The sequence below is a fragment of the Melopsittacus undulatus genome, chromosome 9, assembly GCF_012275295.1.
Source record: "Melopsittacus undulatus isolate bMelUnd1 chromosome 9, bMelUnd1.mat.Z, whole genome shotgun sequence".
Taxonomy (NCBI): Eukaryota; Metazoa; Chordata; class Aves; order Psittaciformes; family Psittaculidae; genus Melopsittacus; species Melopsittacus undulatus.
In genome coordinates, this window is record NC_047535.1 from 2723693 (window position 1) to 2747865 (window position 24173).

Here is a 24173-nt window from a genome sequence, read left to right on the forward strand (position 1 = left end):
GTGAGGGGAGACCCATGAACAGGAGCCCGTGAGGGGACTCGGTGAAGTTAAGCCCCATGAGGGGGCTCTGGTGCCAGGGCTCGGTGAGGGGAGCCCCGTGAAGCGGCACCAGTAACGGGAGCCATGTAAGGGGCTCTGATGAGGGCACCGGTGCGAGGAGCCCCGTGAAGCGGAGCCGGTGCGCGGGCTCCGGTGCCAGGACCCGCTGAGGTGAAGTCCGCGGGGGGGCGCTGCCTCCCCTCAGCGGGGCCGGTTCGGTTCGGTCCGGTCCGATCCGGTTCGGTTCGGTCGAGTCCGATCCGGTCAGGTCGGGTCCGGTCCCGGCGCTGCCGGCGCCCTGGCTGATGCGCAAGATGGCGCAAGGCGCTGCCCGCCCGCTCGCCCCCGCCCCGCGCCCTCAGCACCGCCCCCCCCGCCCGCCCGGCGCGGCGGCGTGCTCGCGCGGAGGGGAGCAGCGCTCAAATCCGCTTTTTGCCCGTTTTTCGCCTTTTTTACCCTATTTTTCTCCCCCCTCCCCCCCCCACCGGGGGTGGTTCTCCCCTCGCCGCCCTCCTGCTCGGGCTGCTCCCTCCCCGTGGGGCGCAGGGAGGCGAGCCCGCCCGCCCGGGATGCCATGGCTCCGCCGGGCTCCGCGCTGCCCGCCTGCCTGCTGGGGCTGCTGCTGCTCGGCTGCTGCGGAGGTAAGAGCCGCGGTGGGCTCGGGGAGCGGGTGGGGGGACGGAGCCGCCGCCGCCGCCATCGCCTCTCGGTCGGTCGGTCGGTCCCGGCCGCGGTGCCCCCCGCACTTCGCGTCCTCCATCACCCCTGTGGTGGTTGGGGTCACCCGTCCCTCGCGTCCCCTCATAGACCCCGTTGCTCGTCCGCAGCCGGTCCCAACCCCGTTTTAGCCTCCCGGTCGCTGCCCGTCCCCGTGGCATCGCGGAGCTGAACGGGACCGAACAGCTCCGGAGGTGGTGTCCGTGCCGCCCGCTGTGCTGGGGGCTCAGCCCCCCGGGATCACGGCGTTCGGCTGCGGGCTCCTCCATCAGCGCCGTTAACACCTCCAGAGAGCCCGAAGCGTTCCCCCAAAGCTGTTTTGCTTTGGAAACCCCACGTGTGTGGCTTTATGGAAGGGACCGAGGTGTTCGTGGGGCCCCGGCTCCCACAGCGGGCACTGGGGAGGGCTGGGGTGGCTGCTGTGGCAGTGGATGGTTGGGAACCGGTGCCTGGAACCCGAAGTCATCATCGGGGATGTGAATGGGAGACAGCGTCCGGGCGGACGCGTTGTGTTTGTCGGTGAAGGCTGTAGCTTGCAGTGATGTTGGGCTGCAAGTTGCAGGGATGATGGAGAGCTACTTTAACCCTACAACTATTGTGCTCTCCTGTAAATGCCTGGCTCGGTTCACACCGAGGGAACTGGTAACACCACCCACCGGACCGGGGCCGAACTACAAAAACATCAAAGGGGTTTTTCCCTGGACTTACTCTGTGCATGCCCTACTGCTGAAGTGCTGTTTTCCTTCTACTGGCGATGCTGCTTAAGCATGAGTCTAATCTAAGATGCTGTTCTGCAGCATAATAACCATGTGCATCCTGCCCTCCCCTCGCTTAGCAGCCGGAAAGATAAGGAAAAGTGGGGATTGTTTCAAAGCCGTGCAAGCAGCTCAGCATGGGCAGAGGGAGAAAAGCGTGTGTTTGATTAAGCAGAGCTTAGCTGCCGTGGTGTTTAGGAACCCAGGCTGTGGGCTATCCCCATCGTAAATCTCGCCACGTGGTTCGTAACAGCCACGGCGAGGAGAAGGCGGTGAAACGTAGGGGAAATAGAAGTTATCTGTGAAGTGGATGTAAGGAAACAGGTCTCAGTGCTCTGCTGGGTTCCTGGTTACTCTGTTGGGGTTACTGGGTACGCAGCAGTGCGATGAGGATGGTTGAAAAAGTACTTCATTTTGGGGGGTGGGGGAAGGCAAAAAGTGCATATTTGAAAGCAAAGCTTCAGTACGTTGAGTTTGTGTGCAGCTATCGTCTGCTGCTGTCCACAGTGCCCTGCGTGCTTGGTTATGCCGCGACTTAGTAGCTCAGCGCCTTTGGGATGTGTTTTGCAGGCTCCGCTAAAGAGCTCTTGGCTGCGCTTCGAAAGTTTCTCTGTTCCAGAGTGTTTTCCCCCGCTCTTCGGTGGGTTTGTGTGCTCTGGATGCGTTAAACAGCGAGGCAACGCGTTCCTGTGCTGCGCTGCCCTGCCGAAAACCTAACCCTAACCCTCCCCCGTCGGTGTCCATCGCCGCGGGGACGGATGCTGTGTCCGGGACGGGATGCTCCGCTCCTCACCCTGTGTTTCCAACTGCCCCAAACGCCGGCCTGGCAGCGGTGCTGCGGGTGCTGGGAGCCGCTGGGCAGTGCGCTCAGCAGCGAGACGCCGTTTTCTTGCCTTTTTTGCCTTTTAATTTCCTGGAGCTCTTTGTTCTGGATGGTGGACAGCTTTTGTCTGTTATTGCTGAGCCCGGCTTTCAAAGGCAGGCATAGGATACCAGCGGCTCCGCGGCTCTGCTCAGTAACAGCCTTGGAATTAAACATCGTCATTTATATTTAAGTAGGCTTAACTTGTAAATTATTGAAGCTATAAGCTTTCACTAATTCCTGCTCCGTGTGGCTTTGTTGTTTTTTTAGGAGCAAAAAAACCCCGAATAGATTGCTTTCTCCTAAATTGGTGTAATTCCCTGTCTTTTTTCTTCATATACATAGAGAGTATCAGGTATCATTTCCCCAGTAACTCTCACAGACGCTGTATGAAATTCAAGCCCACGTTTGGGTTTCGTTCCTCTCAGGGGGGTTCAACAGGGGAATCTCAGGACGTGGTTTTCCCATGTGGTGGATGCAGCAGACAGCCTGTGAAATGGGGTGGTGGAATGTCACAACCATACACGTGTGCACTCGGTTTGGGACCTGGGCTGAGGGCGAAGCTCACGCAGGGGTGTGAGTGTGCAGACACCCACACCAGAGACCTCTTATTACTGCCCAGGCGCTGGGCCTGGCACAGCATGAGCTCCATCACTCACTTAGGAGCTGGCAGAGGGTCTCAGATCCAGGACTATGGCCTGGTTTCCTTCCTGCTCGTTCCCAGTTTTGTCTTGCATACCTTGATGCTATCAGGCTGGCACAGGGCAGTGTGGAGCAGCTCAGGAGCAGTGCTGCCCTGTGGAGAGCTGCAAAGCTGCTCTCATTTTACATGTGCAGATGGGAAAGCCTTGCTCCCTCTTGTCTGTCTGCTTAAGCTTTTCTCTCTCTGACTTCCTTGTTTCTGGAGAGTCCCATGTCATAGGGCATGAAGTGCCAAGCAGTGACCCTGTGCAATGCCAACCCTTTGCTTCACAAGCCCTTTGGATGCTGCTCCCTCCTCACCTCCCCATCCCACAGCCTTGAAACATCCTTCTCTGCCACACCGGGATGGGTGGACCTGGCTTGCTCACCTCGCCTTGCAGCATTAGGATCTAGTGCTGGCTCTGTCTGGAGCAGGATGGGATCCTGATGTGGGGCTGCAGCGTGGAGTGGAGCTGGTGCAAAGGCACTGAGTTCAAGCAGACCATTTGCTTCATTTTGCAGCCTGCAACAGATCTGTGAGTGAAGAAGCTGTTTTCCACATCCCTGTCTCTCCCCTGTATTTCATACTTTGCACTCCTGTACTTCCAACCCTGGATATTGTCCTTTTATTTGATCTAACGAAACAATCTGCTTCTCTGCAGAGTAAGAAACCCCATGTAAATCAGCTAACATTGGCAGGAACAGCAACAGCCTGTTCAAAATTACTTTGAAATCACAAACTGATTTGAACTTTACTGGAGCTTTTTAGTTTTACAGAGTTTAGAAACTAATAAATCATGTAGCAGGGCTCATGAAAACCTCACCGGGTCCCTGCATCCCAACGAATATGCAACATTTTGGTTTTGCAAGAGAATAAAAATAATTGCTCACACATGTTCAGGAGTCATTGGCGAGCGTATAAAAGTGATGGTTGAGGAGGCGAACATGTCAATAACTGCACTTTAAGAGAAGAGAAAGGCAAATAGGCGAGTGCACTAGGAAAAGCACACAGCACACAGATCTGGCCTTGCTGTTATATCAGATGTCAGTGTTGTATCGCACCCTCCGCTCGAGAGGAGCCCAGTCACTTAACAACCCAGACCTGCTCCCGTGCTGGTAACTTAAAACCCGAGTTTCAGAGCAGAGTCAAGGATTTGCTGCCTGGCTTTTTTTGTTCCTGTGCCTGTGATTGTGTTGATGAAGGCAGTGGTTAGTGAGGAGGATGCGGGTTGTGGAAGGTGGTTCTGCTGAGCTGTGAAGATGCTGTTGCAGAAGGAGCTTTGCTGCTGAAACCTGAGAGTACAGGAAAAGGGAAAGAAGAGCTTGTATTTCATTAGGACAGCTCTGGATTTGGAGTGAGCAGGGATCAGTGTGGTGCTCAGCTCGTTGAGAGGAGTGAGGTGATGCTTTCCTCCTGCCTGAATTTCAGGGAGGGAGGTGATAAGGCAGGGGATGGCAGGGAGGAGAGAGTGCTGTGTTTTCTTCGAACTCCCTGGGTAAAGAGTTTGAGAGGTTTTCATATACACAGAAACTTCTCATCTTCCAGAAGGACTTTGCCTTGCCTTCCCTTGCACAGCACCCAGGCCTGCCTGCCAGTACTCAAGCTGAATGCAAGGGCTGGGTGATGGCTGTGCTAGCTGGTGGCTTTTGGCACCGTGATGCTGCAGCTCCCTCTCAGCACCTCTTCTGCCAGCCCACAGGCACTGTCACCCACCATGTGGCCAGTCTGTCCCATGTGCAAAGGGAAAGCCACCTCCTTGATGCTTCCTTGCAGGGTTGGGGGCTGAACCCGGCTATTCCCCTGTGCTGCATTAGAGCAGCCCTGGGGGATGCAGCCTGGAGGGACCGTGGCTCTGAGCCCAGCATTTCTTACCTTGGCCCCTGCCTTTGCTGTCCTCTCATGTGCGGCTGTTTCCTGCTCGGTGTTGTATCGCTGATGCCCTCTGTGGTGAGCCTGTGATCCCGTCAGGGCTGCGAAACACGTGGGGAATGCAAATAACAGCGCATCCTGCACTCAGCTCGCTGCCATGCTCCCTGCATGCCTCGTGGGGATGGAGCTGCTCTGGGCACTTAACTCGGGAAAGGTCTTTGCCCTTTCCAGCTATACCAACAGGTTTTACCCTGCCTATTTTAGAGATGGGGGAGCACATGAGGGCTCAGAGCTCGTTCTGGAAAGGGTCTTTTGTGCTGTGAACTCTTCCAGCTTCCATGTGGTGCTCAACAAGCGACCTCCTGGGATTCACCCTGTCTGGTCTTGAACATCTGAGAGTTATTTGGGACAACTTCTCTGGCTCTTTGGGCTCTGTTTGCCTTCCTCTGCCAGATTCTGTGTCCCCACTGAGGGCAGCGATGCTGGGTATGACTGAGCTCTGCATCAGGTGGCTGAGAGGTGATGTTATCCTCAAGAGAGACCTCCTGCAATCGCTTAACGAGTGGATGTGGTTTATGTGCCCTGATGGAAAAATCACTTTATATAACCTCCCGTGCAAAAGGGAAGGGAATTAAACATTCCGAGCCAGTAAACTTTACTGCCAGCAAGATGTGGGGCCTGTTACAGTCTATTCTCTTCTTTAAATGTAAATTTCTCTGGATGCCCTAAAGAGCCAATTTGCACTTTACTGCAGTGCAGTGCTTTTCTCCTTAGGCTCTGGGTCAGCCTCAAGGAGATTTAAGGGGGCATCAGCTGGCTGCCAGTTTCATCAGCGTGAGCCTTGTTATAATCTGCTGGTGAACATCTTTTGGGTCCAGATACCTCTTCCTTCTATATCCTTCCATTTGCACAACGATTAAAGCCATGTTTTGTAGGGCTGTCCCAAGCTCACCCAGGTGTTTGATCCTAATATTCACCTGCACCCCACTATAAAAACTTCTGGTCCTGGCTCATAGGACTCCAGGGGCATCTTCTTTTGCCTTTCTTGAAGCTGGCTGTGCTTGTGGTGGTGAGGCTCAGTGGTGGATCAGTGCTGATTTATGCTGTTACACTGGGATGAAACACAGTAGATCAGGAGAGGGTGGATGTGGGCTCCCAAGAGGCAGTTTGCAGGTGGATGTTGTGCTGTTGGTCATATGAGAGAAGAGCCTCGGTCTCCCTGTCAGTGCTCCCAATGATGGGGCACCAGGAAGAGCAGGGTGGACCTGGCTGTTCAATAGCTTGCCTTGCCATGAGCTGAGACCAGGTCCTTGGCAGGTCATTTCCTGGCTCTGTGATGAATGTTCCCTACCTACAACAGGAGTAATAACACAGGCTTCATCTGCAGGGACTGTGTGCTCCTGGGGCAGGGATGGCCCTACTGGCTGTGGGTCTGGACAGGGTCCAGGAGGACGAGCCATGGTGTGACTGAGGTCCTTTGCGATGGATGTCACCGCTAATGAGAGCAGGGAGATTAGCTGCTGTCTTATTGAGAAGCACAGGAGGGAAAGCCAAAATCGTGTTTCCCAAATGGAGAAAGGACAATGCCAGGGTATGAGCAAGTCCTTTTGAAGCTTTGAACATGAATCACAGTGTCAAGTAAAAAATAATTAAACTTATTTTCCTTTAAATGTACTTCAAAGTGTCTTTTAAGCTTCCCATTAATTCGAAGTTCTTTCTCTCAGCACTAAATAAATCTCCTGGTTCAAAAGCCCAAGTGCTAATTGGTTTCTGTGAGGATGGCTGTCTGCTTGATCAATAGGGGAAGTAGTTTTTGTTAAATATTTGCACATATAGTCACATATTGTATTGCTCAGGGACATGGTAAATGTTTCTCGAAAGGAGTCTTGTAGAATGAAGGTTCCAATAATTTTCTTGTGGCCTTTATGTCAGAGCTAATAACGCTTCCTCCCTCCATGCTTCTGCAGACAGCAAAGCAATTTTCCCCTCACATGTTCCCAGCACAGCCTGAGCCAAGCAACCGGTTGAGCTGCCTCCTAACACCCCTTCATCCAGCCGCAAACTGGGGCTGCTCTGAGCACAGTTTTACAGTTCCTGCCTTGAGCAGAGAGTGGCTGGAATGACCTCCACGTCAGGAGGTACCTGGGATGTTGTGTGGGATGAGTGGGTTTGGATACGCAGCCAGCAGTTGGAGAGGGATGGGGCTTGCGGGCTCCCCAAGTCCATGTGCACAGCCTCAGCAATTTCCTCTCTGTCTGTCTTAATGAATTGCACTTTTACCGTTTCCATGTGCCTTCAGTGTTGTTTGCTTCCAACTCTGCAGCATCGTTTCTGTGCCATGTTGGTAACCATCATCAGTTACTGATGCTAATGGAGTTGGGTCCTTCTCTTCTGCTGGTACCTCCTTGCTCTATGTGCTCCTCCTCTGGCCCATCTGAGCTGATCACTGCAGCAAACACCAGCTTGAAGGTTTCTCAGAGAGTGTCCCTTTGTGTCTCATCCCGGGGAGGTAAAGCCCTGCCAGTCTTGGAAAGCCAAATCCCAGCATCCCTGAGTTTGCATGGAAAGCCCATGTCTGGGTGAATGATAGAGTTTGCCTTCTCCCAGATCCCCAGATGAGGTGGGCTTGCTTCTCCCTGTGCATCCAGTTAGTTGGCCACCTGGCCCTAAAGCCCTGAAGGCAGTTGGGTGTCTTCAAGGTCAGAAGATGAGAAAAGCATCCATTGAGCAGGAATTTGGGTGCTTCTATACACTGCAAGGTGTCTGCAGGTTACAAACCAGTTGCATGGTGTCCATTGCACAGTGTCACACCTCGAGGAGACCCCAGGACCAGCCAGTGTCCATCCTCACCCTGGTGTGTGTCTGAGGACACCATCCCTCGTGAAGAGAATCTTCCCTTGTGCTGCTCCAGCAGCCTGGAGTGAGGATGCAGACTGAATGTTTATGGAGGTAAACATGATTATCTCCAATCACAGGCCTTAATGATGGTTATTATAATGACAGCTATTGTGGGAAGGGCATGTAATTATGTTGATTCTTCCTTTTATTATACATATAATAATAAGCTGTTTTATCTAAGAGGACAGGGGAGCTGTGGGAAGACGGGGCATTTATTTCATTAGGGATTTTTTCTGATTGCCTGTTAGGCTTCATCCTGAAACCTTGTTCTGGAGTCAGAAGTCCCCTTTGGTTCAGTGTCAGGGCAGGAGTGTCCTGATCCTACCTCCCAGCAGTGCCCATGCAGGGCCCCAGCGTGGTCGGTGCTGTTGAGACCGAGGCCACTTTGCAGAAGAATGCAGAGCATTCATCTAATTCCTTAATTTTCACCAGGAAAAGGTAATTGATGGGTTGGTGCTGGCTGCAGCCTGACTTGCAGGGAGGACCCCAGGGCTATCTCATAAAAGAGAAGTCACAGTGAGCGATAGATCACTGAGATGGCTGGAGCTAGCCTGACATTTTAAGACTTAATGGGTTAATAAAGTGTGTGTTTTAGGTGTCTGTCACTAAGTAGAGTTTGTCATTCCCTGCACACACTCATACCTTGACGCAGTACCTTTGACCTGCCATGCACTACCGCTGCCTCCTTTGTCTGCTCCGTCCATCTGCCTCGGCTCAGGTTGCACTCAATGTTTATCCCCCGTAATCCAATTTAAGTTGCCGTAGAAAGCAATGGGGATTTACAGGAAGAAAGAAAATCTCCCTGGGTTTGCAGAGCAGAAAAGACAGACTTTCTTTCTCTGCTTTTTCTTTGGGGTAACTGCCTCTTCTCATCTCTTTCATTTTTACCATGCATTGCTGATCTGCCCTCCACACTGGAGGTGTGATCCCATCCTTGGTGGGGTCTGTGTTTGGGACAGGCATTACAAAGGCTGTGCTGTGCCTGGTGTTGGCCAAGGGAAGTCACCCATGTGCATCCCAGTTCTGGGAGCAGCTGTGGAGTGGGTCCCCCTGAGCCCATGAACGAGGGGAGAAGCTGTATCCCAAGTTGGAGCAGCTGGAATCCTCCACCCATTGAGGGGCTGTTGCATGAGAGAACAGTTAGAAAGGTTCTCCACGTATTTGGATGACATTGTGGTTTTCTAACCGATGGAATTCTGTTTCCATTGCTGCTCTTACAAAAAATAGATATACTCTCCCATCCGTGCATTTCCACCCTTCAGCTATTTATATGACTCCTGTTTCCTGGTAGCTCTTTGTCTTTCATGTCAGTGTGTATTTTGGGCTAATCTTTACACAATAGCTCTATTTCTGTCATCATCTGTAGCCTAGTCATGACTGCATGGCAAATTATACCCTAAAAAGGTATGCTGGACCAAGTGAGGCATAACCTGCCAAAGACACAGGGCTTAAACATTCTGTTGGTGAAAGCAAGTAAATTAGGATGTATCTGTATAGGAAAGAAACTGTTTGCCTATTGTTGCTTCAAATTCTGCAATAACTTCTTTCTCATGGACATCATTTAGTGTAATTGCTTTGCAAGAAACCTTTTGTGTTGCTGAGCCAGAACATTGTGCATTTGTATTTCGGTGCTTAACTTGCTCTTCATTAAGGACTGAATAGCACCATCCTTAGCCTGTTACAGCCTGAGAGAGACCAAAGTGACAGAAGGGCACATTGTTATGTGAGAGAGGCAACAGCCTCCTGCTCTGCCAAGTGGGAGAAGCCTAGCAGAGATGCCGGTGGCAATATGGTCTGAATCAGGAGCTGCTGATCCTCCTCTTCCCCTCGCCGGCTGTGCTGTGAACAGGTCTGGGCCATGGCACAGCCCCTTCTCTGCCTGGTTACGTGGGGAGAGGGGTGGATTTCTTGAGCTGGTTTAGTCTTCTGCTCCTGGGCTGGCAATGACTGATACCCTGTGCTTGTACAAGTTTGGATTGCCTGTTGCTGCACCCCTGCAAAGGGAGGTGAAGAGGCAATGTGCATGAGGGTGTGCTGGGGAAGTGGATCTGGGGTTTGACAAGCTACCAGAGGGGTGTGCGTGCCCATCCCCTTCCTCAAAGGCAGTCTGTGCCTATGGTTGTGCCTTTGGGAATTGCACCCAGAGATTCTGAGAGCAAAGCCTTGGGAGGCAAAGCATGCTCCAGGGGTTTGTGTTTCCCTGAAGCACTGGCACCTTACAGCCCTACAAAGACGTGTGTTCATCATCTCCCATTTGCTGTGGTAACAGTTGGCTCTTTCTGCTCCTTGCGGACATGCTGCTGACTCTGTCCTTCTCTTTTCCTTTTAGATCTTGGCCATTCCTCCGAGCTGGCATTCGTTGTGGAGCCAAGCGATGACATAGCTGTGCAGGAGCAACCCTTGATCCTCTACTGCCAGGTGGAGGGCATCCAGCCCATCACCATCACGTGGCGGAAGAACGGGGCACTGATAGTGGACAGTGAGAATGCCTTCATGTTGTCCAATGGGTCGCTCTACGTCTCCCGCTTCCAGAGGCTCCGGGGAGATGGGTCCTCGGATGAAGGCGAGTACGACTGCATGGCACAAAACCACTACGGGCTGCTGGTGAGCAGGAAGGCCAAGATTCAGGCAGCAAGTAAGTACGGGCATCGTCCCACCCGCAGCTCATGGGACAATGCTCCGAGGGGTTTGGGAAGCAGGAGGGCAGTGTGGTGGATGCTGGGTGTTCGAGGGGCAGGATAAAGAGAGAGAAGAGGAAGAAAAGAACCTGGAGCTGGTGTTTGGGGCTCTGGCTGGCATCTCCTGTGTGTAACTGTTCAGGTGTGAAAGCAGAGCTAATTAGCCTTCTTAGGAAGAAACTAAAAGCCACCTTTTTTAGCAGTAAATTCCCTGTCTTGGAGGGTAATGCGTGATGTTAGGGTGATGTGGTGGTGTGTGGATCGTGGCTCCTCTACAGTGGATTTGGAAACCCCTTTGCTGTGCAGTATGGCTATTCTCTGTGTGGCAGGCAGTGCTTTCCTAACTGTAGGCATAGACCTTCTGAAGGTCATGGTTTCTTTCACTTTGTTATTTAAGGCAGGCAGTGTGGAGGCAGCAAGGTCTTATTTACTACCCGGTGTGGCAGTGCTTTTGAGGGCAAGGCTAACAACACAGACAGATTGTCTGGTGGGGAAGCCTGAGGAGGACAGAGATGAAAATGTCAGCAAGGGAAAGAAATTTAAAGGTGGGGGAGAAAGAATTACAGGGCAGGCTGTGGCTCCAGCCCTGCGCGGTACCCAGCCTAGCCCATTGCATCGCTGTGGTCAGTGTTGGTCCTGTTGGGTCTCCTGTCCAGCTCTAGTTGCTGGTGTGTATTTGTCCCAGGACTGATGGGGATGCAGCCACTAATCCCTTTTGCATTCAGTCAAGTCTCTGCTGGGTGTAATTCATATGGGGGTGTGAGGACAGGTGTCTGGTGTGGCCCCAGGACCTGCCTGAATGCTCGTTTGTTGAATGAGTTCTGCTGAAGGGTTCTCCATCTTTTCTACGAGATAGGCACCATTCTTCTTTCTGTGCAAGCCACTTACTGCAGCTTCTGTTGCATTTGCAAATCACACTGTGGAAACGTCTATGACAAAGTCTGGGGTTGAGGTCCCCTGGCTGCTGCACTTCCCAAACTGGGGAGGGGGGTGTGGGGGGGGCTTTGGGAGCGCTGCTGCCCATTCCCTGCAGTGCCGGGGCCGGCTGGCAGCACACCAAGGGAACACTCCAGCCCTTGTGTATAACAATCCCCGAGTGCATGAAGTGGCCATCTGCAAACGTAGCTTTTCAGCACTGTAAGAAGTGACATTGTCCAGGAGCCAAGGGCTTTGGGTCCATGCCAGATTAGCAGCTGGATCTCAAACTTGTCAGTCTTGTGGTGCTGAACCTTGGAGCACTTGCGGTGAACGCCTCTGGCATTTATGAGCTGGGAGCTGGCTGGTGCATGAGCACAATGGCAAACTTCTCAGACCTGTAAACAGGAGACATGAGAGCTGGAGGAATTACCTCTGGGATAGTAGATTGTCAATAAACACTGTTATCTCGCTCCTGCATCAATATGTATGTGATGTGCTGTGTGTCCCTGAATAGCATTTCCTTTTGTAGCCATCGGTTCGCATGAATCAAAATTAAAAAGATTGTGTTGAAAATGCTCTGGACTCTATTCTGGCTGCAGGCTTGGTTTCGTGCCAGCCCTGGGAAGAGGTCTGGGTGAAGCCAGCACAAAACAGCAGGCACCTGGCCTTGATGCCACAGGTGCCTGTGGGTAATGGGAATGAAATGGGATGTTTTGTTGGCTTTAAGCTAACAGAGAGGAGATTTAGATTAGATGTTAGAAAAAGTTCTTCACTATGAGGGAGGCTGCCCCATCCCTGGCAGTGTTCAAGGCCAGGTTGGACACAGGGGCTTGGAGCAAGCGGCTCCAGTGGAAGGGGTCCCTGCCCATGGCAGGGGTTGGAGCTGGAGGAGCTTTAAGGTCCTTTCCAATCCAAACCATTCTATGATGCTTTTATTCTGTGTTGTGGGCAAATGTAACCTGCTGCTCAGGGCGAGCTCCCCACTGTGCCTGGACCTCAGGAGCACACATTTGCCCTTTAAGGCTTGGCTTAAATGTAGATGAAACCTCCTAAGGATGAATCACAGTTGTACTTGTGAGCCCCTGTGTCGCAGGGTGGTTACACATGAGTCATAGTGATTTCCCTTGTCCTGAGTCCCGGTAAGCAAGTCAAAGAAGGGTAATTCTCCCCATTTTAGAGCTGCTGGGACCATTGCATGGAAGATGTGGGTGCTGGCTGCCTGGGAGGAGAAATAAACCAAGCGCTAAGCAGACCTTTGCGGAGCAGAGTAAATAGTGCCAGTGGGTAAAACCTCATCCCAGTGCTGCTCTTCCCTCTGAGCCTGACATCTGAACACAAAAGCAGAGGAGAAATAAAAACCTTTCACAAACAAGGATCTTGAAAGTTGATCAAGGCCATGCTACTGAGGAATAAAAGAGATCTGACAGAGCGGAGCCCCTTGAGAGCTCTGCTGCACTTTTCGCTGCCTTCAAAGGCAGGCTGTTAGTCTCGTATCACCGTTACAGACCCCGGCTTTGTGTTATTGCTTGGAATATAATCTTGGCTCGGAGGAATGTACATATTTGCATTCAGGAAATGTGGGCTGGGTCGCGTATTTTTATGTTTCAGATTTACTTCAGCGCTTGGCATTGAGGAAAACTGAACTGGAAGAATATGCTGCTCTCAGCCACTGCTGTGCGTGCGGCCCCCGTGGGCTCGAGGTCCATGGAGCAGCACTTAAAACCTGCCTCCTAAAAGTTGGCTCATTCAATGGATGAGGGATTTCTGTATGGCATCATCTTTAACCAAAGATGCTCAGGGGAGGGAAGTGGAGCTGAGCTTGTGGCTGGGTTGGCAGCTCTGATGCTAAAGATATTGATAATGCTTTTGTCATGTAACCTTTTGCTTAAGTACGAGTGTGTAAGGAGCCTACACGTGACTGGGTTGAGCAGAGGCATTTCCCCCCCTCTGCCTGACACTGGTTGGAATTGTTTCCATTGCTGTTCCTGTGTCTGGTCAAACCCTGGTGTTTTAGTTTAAAAGGCTGTGGAATGCAACATGTTGTTATAATCTGATCAGGTTATTGAATACAGATCTCTTCTTCCTCCTAATGACAGTTCATAATTTCTCGTGACTCCAAGCTGTCTTAATTAAAATCAGTTTATAGCAGGGTGTTCTCTGGAGGCACTGCTTGGCTGTGTCTTCATGGGTCTCTTTGAGGAGCTGTTTCCCTTTGCGTGACAGAAGCTGATGGATGAAGATACTCTCTGAGCAATAGGAACAGCCAGAGTCCACTCCTTTGGAAGCTGAGCTCCCCAAAACACAGCCACCTTTCTTCCCATCACCACCCTTTGCTAAACTTGCTCTTCCTTGACTCTGATCCTGTTGCCTCATGGCATTTTCAGCCCTTTTTTGCCGATGCTGTAATTTGATGGAGCTGGCTCCACATCATCATAAATCACAGCCCAGGCAGTGGAGTAAGACCCATTGATTATATCACTCAATAACAAGCAGTTACCACTAATTGGAAATCACCATCAAACTGCGTATTGGATCAGGCTCCGCACGCACCCAGCCTGAGAGTAGCAATTTTCCCTGTTTGAGCTGGTGCTGTGAGGGGAAAAAAAGTAGGAAAGAGGGAAAATAAGTCAATTGTGCAATTTAGAACCAAAGAAGTTGGATTAGATGGACCTGCCCAATATTTGAAGTATTGTGGGACTTAAGAATAGCTCTGGAGAGATCTTGAGGCTCTTTCCTCATTGTGTCTTGCTATTGAAGAGCAGTTTTGTGGCCAAGCATAGCAGCACACATCCCTGTGCCCTTCTCTGCTCCTTTACCCCCTTCCCTTCTGCATCCTGCCCCAGATCCCACTGTGCCTGGCTGTCCATGGCACTTTACCCTGCAGCAGGAAGGCAGGATTGATAACCTGGGCAAGGCAGATGTTGTGACTCTTCCCTGCATTGATCCCTGCAGACAGCAGCAGCAGCTCCTCTCCCCCAGCCTGGGGACCAGGCATGACCAAACACCCTGACCACTGTGACCTCCAGGCCAAGGCTCTTAAGGCCATCTGCAGAACAGATCTGCATGCTCCCAAGTTGGTTTTCCTGCTAAGCTGTGTGCTAGGGGAGGAGGTTGGGAACTGTGGGGCTTTTAAAGCACCAAAGATCTTCCCATCGTTTCAGCTCCTCTGCACAGAATATATTCAGGGTTTAACCTGCAGCCCCCTTTGCAGGCTCTGGGGTGGTGGGAAGAGCTGCTGAGCCCAAATAATGGCAGCATTTATAAGAGTGTAGAGACAAGAAGGAAGTCTAAAAGGATTAGGGAGAGACAAAGGGGGCTGATTATTTTATGGGTCACAATACAAGGCATTTGAGTGAGATCACAAAGGGATGTAATTACAAAAGAAGGCCATACTGGGGGGATCAAACCAGGATTAGAGTGGGAAATGTTTTTACACAGTTTTGTTCCACTCATTATGAAGTTAGCATTTTAAATTAAGGTTTAAATAAGGTGGCACCAAAGTTGTCACCAAGGTATTTCCTGGGCAGTGCCACTGTTTGGATGCACACTGCGAGTCTCGGCTCAAAACATCAAGGCAGACCTTAAACACGTGGCTTTTGCTGTTGGGTTTGCTTGTGCACGTACAGTATCTGCTGCTGGAAGGGGCTCTTTTTGTGATGATGTGTTTTAGCTGTGTGAAACACATGCTGAGGTAAAGGTATGCTGTTAAAGCAAGTGCACTGGTGTTGGTTTGTAGCTCATGAGACCTGGTCCTGTTACTCCCAGCAACTTTTGGCTGTTGCTTGTGTTTTATTGCACTTTAACCCGTGGTGTTGCATGCCAACTTTCCTCCATCCACAAATGAGTCTTCTTTTTTAGCACTTGTGGCTCTGCTTGCATTTAATGCCCTTTCTTCTCAAATGCTGAGTAGAAGGGCTCAGCCCCGTTGCCAGCGATGGTTACTGTGTGTGCTTTGAATGCTTATGATTCTCGGTAAGCCCAGAGCAGCAGGTTTCAGAGGGGAAAAATACCTGTGAAGGGAAGAAAAAGGAATAGAGCCAAGCAAAAAGACTGTGAGAGGTTCCCAGTGGATGGATAAGGTGGGTGAGTGGCTTATTTCCCTCCGTCAGCTCTTTTGGCACCTCTAGGACATTCTGGCTCATGTGGTGCTGCCTCTCACACCTGCACTGTTGCAGTGTTTGGCTCTGTGTGTGCTGCAAAGCAAATGTACAAATACAAGAGTCATCAGGGAGAGATGGGAGAGATTTGCCTGGGAATTTGAGTAGATTTGCAGGATTAAGAGAGTTTGTCACTTACCACCCACTGCATTCAGTGTCTGCGTGTAGCAGCCAGGATTCATCCTGAGACTCGAGCATGTTTCAGGACCGTATTTCTTTTGGCTGCTCATTTCATAGCAGTGTAATAGTTATTTAAATATCATCTTGCACTTCTTAGCGAGGCTCCTAACATGGATGCGCCAGCCTGAGCGCCGGCAGTGTTATCTCATACAGGGGGTTTGCACTCCAGGCAGTAATGTCACTTAGTCATTTATAGAAAAGCTCAGGGGAAATATATCAGAAGAATTTCATTAATGGGAGCACTGTTGAGTTATTTGTCTCAATTAACTCTTGGAGCACAGCTGAGGAAGTTCTGACATCTCTGCAGCCCACACCTGCGGCATGAGGCTGCTCCCGAGCTGCCTGCTTGCTCCTCTAACACAGGGTGATGCTCTGCTGGTACCCACACCAGCAGCTCTAGGGACACAACATGGTGCCCAGCATCACAGTCCTTTACGCTGCTGTCCCTCTGCCTGCTGCTTTGCTCCAGCTTCTTGAAGCATGGGACCACCCTCCTCTGTTATTTTATTCAGGAGGACAGGTCTCTGCTACCTAAATCTGCTTGCAGTTATCACCCTTGGACCTCTTTGGTGCTGTCACCTAGAGCTGCTCTTTATCTACTTCAGCTTGTCTCAGCTTAAGGATTTGTAATTATACAGTTGTTTTTCCAGCTGGCTGATGATGGTGCCATGGTTATATATGACTTTCATTCTGCCCTACAAGGGTCCCACATAGTATGGCTGGTAACATCCATGCACCGCTAATGCCTCAGTTTTCCCCCTGTGGACCAGGGGTGAGTTCACTGTCAGTGCTATCATTTGTACACCCCTGTGAGCACCCTGAGGGGGGACAAGTTGTTATTTCATGTTTACTGGGGACCCAGATTAGCTCTGTGTGGTGTTTCATCTGCACCATTGCTTGCCTGCAAGAGGTGAAGGTGTGTGGTGCTGGGAAAGGCTGGTGCCCAGGTGAGAGAGGGGCTGTTTTCTGCTGCCATTCATTGGCAAGGCTGTGAGTAGGAATTGATTTTCGAGGGCATTTGACCAGAGCAATCGATGCTTTTGATCTAGTGAGTAACCAGTGAGTTAAAGGAAAGCATTGCTGCGTTTGCCTTGAAGCTGGTCATAGCTGTAACCCACAGTTACTGAATACAGCAAAACATGTAACTACATGAAAGGGTACAGAAGCTGTAGAGAAAGACACCTGATTTCATCAGGGCTGTGTCTTGTGCTGATCCCTGCCCACAGCAACCTTCCCACTATGGGACTGGATGTGGGCATCCTTTGGGTGCAGTATGAGCAGGGGCAGACCTCACAAATCCCCTCTCTTGGGTGAGTCCCCCAAAGCTGCTTTCCCAGTGCTGGCAGGAGGAGACCTGGGAAATCCATTGGCCGGAGCTCCGTGACACTGAGGGATGCTGGATCCCAGCATCATGGACCACCTTTTCCACTCTGGTTTCAGCTCTGTCCACCACCACAGCCCTGTTGCTGGGCAGGGAGTCTGCTCCCACTTCTCCTAGGCACAGCATATGGTTTTCAGCGAGGTTCTTGCTTTAAACCCAATTTTACAGTTGGGTTGACTGAGGCAAAAGGAGGTCAAACGATTCGCCTGAGGTCACTCAATAAGTGGCTCAGATTAAATCTCAACCCCGGCCGCTGCCCGTTCCCAGCGCTGGCGATGCTGACCGGGCCAGATGGCCTCTGAATGCCGCGTCAAGATCCTCGCCTTTTTCTCTACCTCATTGTTCTCCATTGTGGGCTCCTGAATGCAGGACCTTGAAAGTGAGAGTCATTTGGATTCGCCGGGTCCAAGTTATTCTGTTCAGTGACATGGATTTGCAGGAGAGGGTTTGAACACGCTGCTTTGCTATGGGAGTGTGAACTTTGCAGAGATTTACCTCTTTCTGATGTTAAAACTCTCTCTGCTCTGACCAGCTCTGACCTCTGTCATTCCTGACCACCTAAAATTGGTTCCTTACCTTCCAGCTGCCCTGCTGCTGTCTGATGGGCTGTGGGGCTGTTCTGGCTTTATACGGGTGCAGGTTTGTCCATCTCAGGTCTTGATCCCTGGGATATTCCCCAGGTGATTTTGCTACAGCTTCTGCACCACTCTGGTCTGTGCAGTCCGTGTATTGCTCCCTAGCATCATCCTGGGATCAGACGAGGGGGTCAGTGCAAGGTGCTGCTGGGTGAACAATATTGTGTATGGCTCCTAGAACCCACAGGCTCTTCTCATCTGGAGGTGCAGAAGGAGATGCTGATGCTCTGGTGTGGTGTCCTGTACATCACTCCTGACACTAGCAGGCTCCAGCTAAAGCAGTACATTGGGTTTCACAAGACGAGCTCCATCCCCACTCTCTAAACTAAGGAGCTGCCTGGAAAAGCACAGCTCCATAAGCTCTTTTGGAAAGCAGGTGGGCAAATCCTCGTGTCTCACAGAGCAGAGACCATCTGCCCAGGGCACAGCAGTGCCTGTGTGGCTGTTCCCCCCCATGTACCCCTGCTTGTTTGGGGCAGGCTGCAGTCCTGGGGGTGGTGAGGAGTTCTGTTCCCCCACATCCCTCTGCATCCTTCCCACAGCAGGGCCCGCTCTCTGGCCACTCACATGCCTCAGTAAGTTGGCACCTCTTGAGCATGCCTTGATTAATAGTGGGGTTTTGTCAGCCCTAAGAGGCCCCCATTATGTCCTTTTGATGCTGCGTTTTGCACTTACCACTGTCACTGAGCTCAATGACTGATTTTCACAGGTCATGGGAGAGGGACAATGGAGCAGGCCACATTTGGAAGAAACAAATGAAATTTTGCTGCAACTGAGAGCACTAATTAAGAGTGAGGATCAATTTGGGTGTACAAAAGAGATAGTTTTAGGCTGCTGGTGTGTAAATGAGTGGCGGTGTTGCAGTGGCAGAAAAGGCTCAGTGTGTGCATACTTCAGCTGCAGCATTGTACTGTATCTGATCGATCCCTCTGTGCTTATTCATCGGGGGAAAACCAAGTGTTTTCCTGCCTGCTGTGCCTGGGAAGGGCAGGACAGCAAACCTGCCACATCAAGTCATGTCTGATCCCTAGGAGATGGTTCTGGCCAGGAGCAGGAGCTTGTGTTTCTTCAGTCGTGTTGCTCATCTCGGAGCATGGCACTGCAAACTGGATGGTGGCTTTTGAGTGCAGTGCATTGAGTTCCCTGCCCGTCCCTGTGGGCAGGGTGATGCCCATCCTCACTGTGGGCCATAGCTCACCCCTCCAGGGGTTACACTGCATTGCTGAGACTGCAGAGGAAGGTGGCGTCAAAAAGGAAGGGAGATACTGAACTTTCATCAGAGGATGTCCTGGATGTGGTAGGAAGGACCAGAAAAGCCAAGGGTGTGCAAGCTGGGTTCATGGCTTCACTGAGCACTGAGGAAACTTGATTCAGATTTGCCCAAACCATCACATACAACAAAGAGTCAGAGCCAATGTGTATTTGGGATGAGCTGGTTGCAAATGTCCAGGCTGTGCCTGTTCAAATCAGCTTGCAGATCGTTTTGGTAAAATCACGTCTGGTTTTGGTTGGGTTTGCCTTGGGCAGAAGTGTAGGAGCATCAATTGGAGCATCATATTATCTCTGGGTCCTTCTGGCTTCCCATAAAGCAAAGACTAAACGGATTTGAATCCAAACACATTGATGGTACTGAGCAAACCTCCAAAACAATGGCATTCAGCCTTGGTCTGGGTGTTTGCTCTCATCCTGAGCTCTCTGTGGTGACGTTGCCCTGAATGACCAAGCAACGCAGCCACATTGCCTTGGTCCCCAGCCTGGCGGCTCCATCCGGGGCCAAGGTGCTTGCTGAGGCACTTTGTTTGCTGGGAGCAGCATCCGTGTCCAGCTCACCACGGTTTCCCACGGCACAGTGTAAAGGGGTGGGAGGGGAAGTCCCGACTGGGGCTTTCATTGTGATCCTAATGCTTGGGAGGAGAGGAGAGGCAGGGCCCCAAGGGGGTCAGCTTGAGCTCTCTCTCAAAAACAAGGGAGGGGAGAGAGAAGGAAAGTCTCTGCATGCTGGACTGGCCATTTGAAAAATGACAATGTAAATGTATTCGTATTATGGTAGCCAAAGAGAAAACAGCTTCCTTGTCCTTTGGGGCACCCATGGGTGCTCTAGATCTTCGTGAGGGCTCAGGCACTGCAGGCACTTGGCACCTCTAAATGACAGGCACTGGTCAAACATCCTAAATAAGAGCCTGGGCTCTACTGTAAGGATCCAAACTTGACTGTTTTGGCTGAAGCAGTGTGGCAGTTGATGCCTTGGGGAGGCTGGTTCGGTCACTGCTGTCCCCTGTGATGGGTAAACTCTCCTGATGCCCTTGTACCTCCAGGAGCTGGGGACAGAGGCATTGGTGCTGCCCAGCCCCTTGGGTTTGGGGGTCCTGTCACCCACAGACTGTGTACACTGAGGTAGTACAGGGGGCCCTGACCCTGCTTGAAGCTGTCCGAGCTGTTCCCAGCACCACCAGCAGCTCCTTCCCATCCCAGTGGGTCTGGGGAGGCCCATTCCCTCCAGGCACACTGCTCAGCACTCACTGCTCTGTGGCTGACCAGGGCTGGGGAGCTGCATGGACCTTGCATTGCTGTGGGCTGTTGATCTTCATAAGTCTTGTGGGTCTGGCTTTTCTGAGACCTTTGAGCTTGTACCCAACCATCTGGGAACCAGCCAGAGGGTCCTTCGGTTCTTTTAGGGGAAGGCAGAGCTTCCTGCATCATATATCCAGATGCAAAAGCCTCCTGGACAATGAATTGTAAAGGCCAGTGTGGGTCTAGGTGCACAGGAGGTGTTTGTGGTTCTGGGCTGGGGAACACGTAGAAGCCTTTCTGGTTTAAAGCATAGTTTGCATATGTTTGAAGCACCTCTGTAATTCACACTGCTGTATCCCATGGGGGAAACGGGATTTGTTCTTGTACAGCTCTGTGCCCAAGGGGAGCCTGCTTAATTTGCCTTTTGCTAACTAGGTTCCCCCAAGAATGAGAGATTACCTGCGCTTCCAAAAGCATTTCCAATGTGCCCAGAAGTCTGGATGACTCACAACTTTTAATTAGCTCTCCTGACCGAGGCAAGGATCTCTCCTTCCTCTCTCCCTCCCTTCCAGAGAGGTGGTGATTAGAATTACAATGAAGATAATCCAAACTGTATGTGTAGGGGTTTCTGTAAGCGGAGAACAAAGCAGGACATCCATCTGGTGAGTGTGAGCCCATAATACCTTTCTGCTCATTTCTCCAGTGCAACGGGAGCTGCTTGGGACGGAAGCAGGCTCATTATTTTGGACAGGCTTGCTGACACGCAGAGCAGGGCTGGTTTGTAATCTCCGAGGCACTGAAACCACTGCTCAGGAAGGAGCAGTGCTTTTAGTTTTAAGTCTACCTTTGTATTTCTCCTAGTTAAAATGTGCAGCGATGAGGGATATACCAACCTCTTCTGAGCCTGCCGTTAATTAGTGGATGAATGGGAGATGCCCTTAGTCTTAGCAAGGCTAATCAAAGCTGGAAGGGACTTTTAAAAGGCACTGCCCATTAGCCAAGCGAAGCCTGTCCTGTGATAAACATCCCAGCAGCAGTGAGGAAATGCATTAGCTGGAGACAGTCTCCTTTGCAAGTGATGCTGTTCCCCTCCCTTAAAATCCCCTCTGTATCTGACAGAGCTCCTACCTCCAAACTTTGTCCTGTCTTAGCAGCAGGAAGCTCTCCTTGTGCCACGGGCACACGGGATGCTGGGCCCTCAGCTGCAGTGCTGCTGTGCTTTATGGGCAGCTGGGTTTTGCCAGGCTGCTCCAACACGGCCAGAGGATGGGCACATTGAGAAGGGAACAACAAAAAGCCGTTGTGGAGGAGCAGCCGTGCCTCCATGCCGGCAGTGCGATGCGTGCCTTGACTCCTGCCATGGCAACAAGTTCATCCTCAGGCCAGTACAACGGCTGGCTGTAACGTGGCAGGGCGGCCAGGAGCGGGGCCAGCCTGCGGCATTCCCAGAAGGATCCAGGGAGGCAGGAGAGATGCGGTTTTGTGCCTGCGTGATGCTGTGCCAGTGGCACAATTCAGGCTGCTGGTTTCCTACCCCAAAAGGACAGTGGCTAATGGCAATAAAATGGGATGTTTTATTGGCTTCAAGCTGACAAAGGGAGACTGAGCTGAGCTCTTAGGCAGAAGCTGTTCCCTGTGAGGGTGCTGAGGCGCTGGCACAGGGTGCCCAGAGAAGCTGTGGCTGCCCCATCCCTGGCAGTGCTCAAGGCCAGGTTGGACACAGGGGCTTGGAGCAGCTGCTCCAGTGGAAGGGGTCCCTGCCCGTGGCAGGGGTTGGAGCTGGAGGAGCTTTGAGGTCCCTTCCAACCCAAACCATTGTGTGATGACAGGAGCTGCCTGTGATCCTTCTGCACTCATGAGCACTGGCGTGCAGAGTTGCGATAGCTCTTGTCCCCCAAAGAGCTTAGGAAGGAAGATAGAGCCCAGATCCAAGGAACTGTTGGTCAAACACAAGGAGTGCGTGCTTCAAGCACTAAAACCATCCCCCTTGTGTATCAGGGTGAGGTGCAGCCTCTGCTGGGAAGGAAATGTCTCTTCAAGCTGGGATCCCACGTGCTGAACTTGCCACTGCACCACACAAGCCCAGTGGAGTGCATCTGGTGCAGCTCAAAGGGGTAATGCCATGAGCTGCTGAATGGCAGAGATCTGAGGCATCACCCCAGGGCTTCACGTTTGGATTTTGTGATGCATGCTGTGAAATTCATAGGTAGAGTATTTCTAGGGAGCTGCTTTGCTTCCTATAGGAAAAGGGGGGGAGTGGAAAGTAAATGATGTGCTGTTTTGACAGCTTCCAGCATTGTAAAACTGGTTTCTGCTGTCTTTCCCCTCCCCAAAATCACTTGCTCTGAATTCTTGGTATTAAAAGATAACAAATTATTAGTTCCATTAGGTCATCTATTGACCTTTAGTTGTTATATTACACTTAAATCTTGTTTCTAGCATTTGTGATTCGTGGAGTTGAAAGAAGCAGCTCGGAAACACCCTGCTTTTAGTATAATGAGAGCTAAGGTTGACGGAACTGTGGCACACTGGAAGTTGGGGCTTCACAGCATTGCCAGCCATCACAAGGTCCTTGATGACACCATGAGAGCTGGGAAAGCTGAATAAACTGATGAGCTGCTTCCATTCTGGCCCCTTGTCATGTAAATAGGCTCCAATCTGCATGTGGGATCCCTTGGGTAAGGAAGTGTAATAACATGAAAACCAAGGCAGCAGAAACCCCCAGGTGTGTGTATGTGTGTGTGTGTGTGTGTTTGTGTGTGTTTGCAATCTTTAAACAGGCAGGAAATAGGCTCGGAGGACTTTGGGTTGGATGAGAGGGCTCCTTGTTACTGCTCTGCTTCTAATGCAAGAAGGTAACTGCTGTGGCTTCAGAGAAAGTACTTTAATGCTACATAAATATAATTGCTTCGATGAAATGCCTTCAGCCTCCTGAGGGAAGTTGTAGTCTGCTAAGCCCTTAGATATGAATGGACGACTCTGTAATTGCTATTGTTTCGGAGACACATTAGGAAGGCCTAATGCTGATCACTTCTGGCATGTTATGGAAGCAGAGGCATGGCAGTCCCACGCAGCGTGCAGGGGAGAGGGTATTAGTATGCGTTTTGCAGGGTGGAAAACTGACAAATGCTTCAGGACTGGAAGGTTTTGTCCTAATTAGACTGTGGGCTTGTGAGTTTTATTGGGTTTTATTTCTTTTCTCCCCTTTTCCTGCTGGTATTCCGAGTGAAGGGATCTAATTCTTTGCAATTTAGACGGTGGATAATGAGTTTGAAGGCAGCATCTCAGAGGAGTGCGGAATTGATGGGTTAGTACATCAGCTCTGGTTAATGCAGTCTCCTGACTCTGACAGGGTCCAAACCAGCTGGTTCAGAGAAAAGGGCAACACTTGGGTATTGAGAATAAGTATTTTCTTATTAACACTGTTTGGTAAAACATGGGATATTCTGGAATGTGGGATGTGCTTCCATCTGTGGACTGGGAGCAGCTACGCTTAAAATTCAGAATCTAGGCTTAGAGATCATTCCTGGGAGAGATCTTGGGTTGTCTCCTGGTTTTGGTGGCTGTAATCATCCCATCTTCCAGCTTTTCTTCAAGGCATATTGGCCAGGAAGGCCAGCAGCCTGCTAGAGCTGTACTGGGGACAGAAGAGATGGGATTAGATCCTTTATCACTGCCCTGTCCTTGCACAGCAACTGATGCAAACCTAGTCCTCATCTCTGCTGCATCCTATTACAATATGAAAAGTGATAACTCACCGATGCTTTCCCTTGAATGTTTAGCCTCAAGTGGTAAATCTTGGTTTTACTTGGAATTTGTTTTCATCCTGGAGGTTTTTACTGCCTTCACAAACTTCACTTAGAAGAACAGGATTTTATGGCTCTAAACTGT

General features: G+C 51.0%; 1 protein-coding gene across 1 annotated transcript in view; it reads left to right on the forward strand.

Moving 5' to 3' along the window:
- Positions 1-524: 524 nt before the first annotated feature.
- The window catches only part of IGDCC3 (immunoglobulin superfamily DCC subclass member 3), a 94686-nt gene continuing 71037 nt past the window's right edge, over positions 525-24173 (forward strand). Inside the window, 2 exon segments of the mRNA XM_034066228.1 lie at positions 525-680; positions 10152-10457. Coding sequence (XP_033922119.1) covers positions 614-680; positions 10152-10457 — 373 coding nt within the window. The 5' untranslated portion in view covers positions 525-613.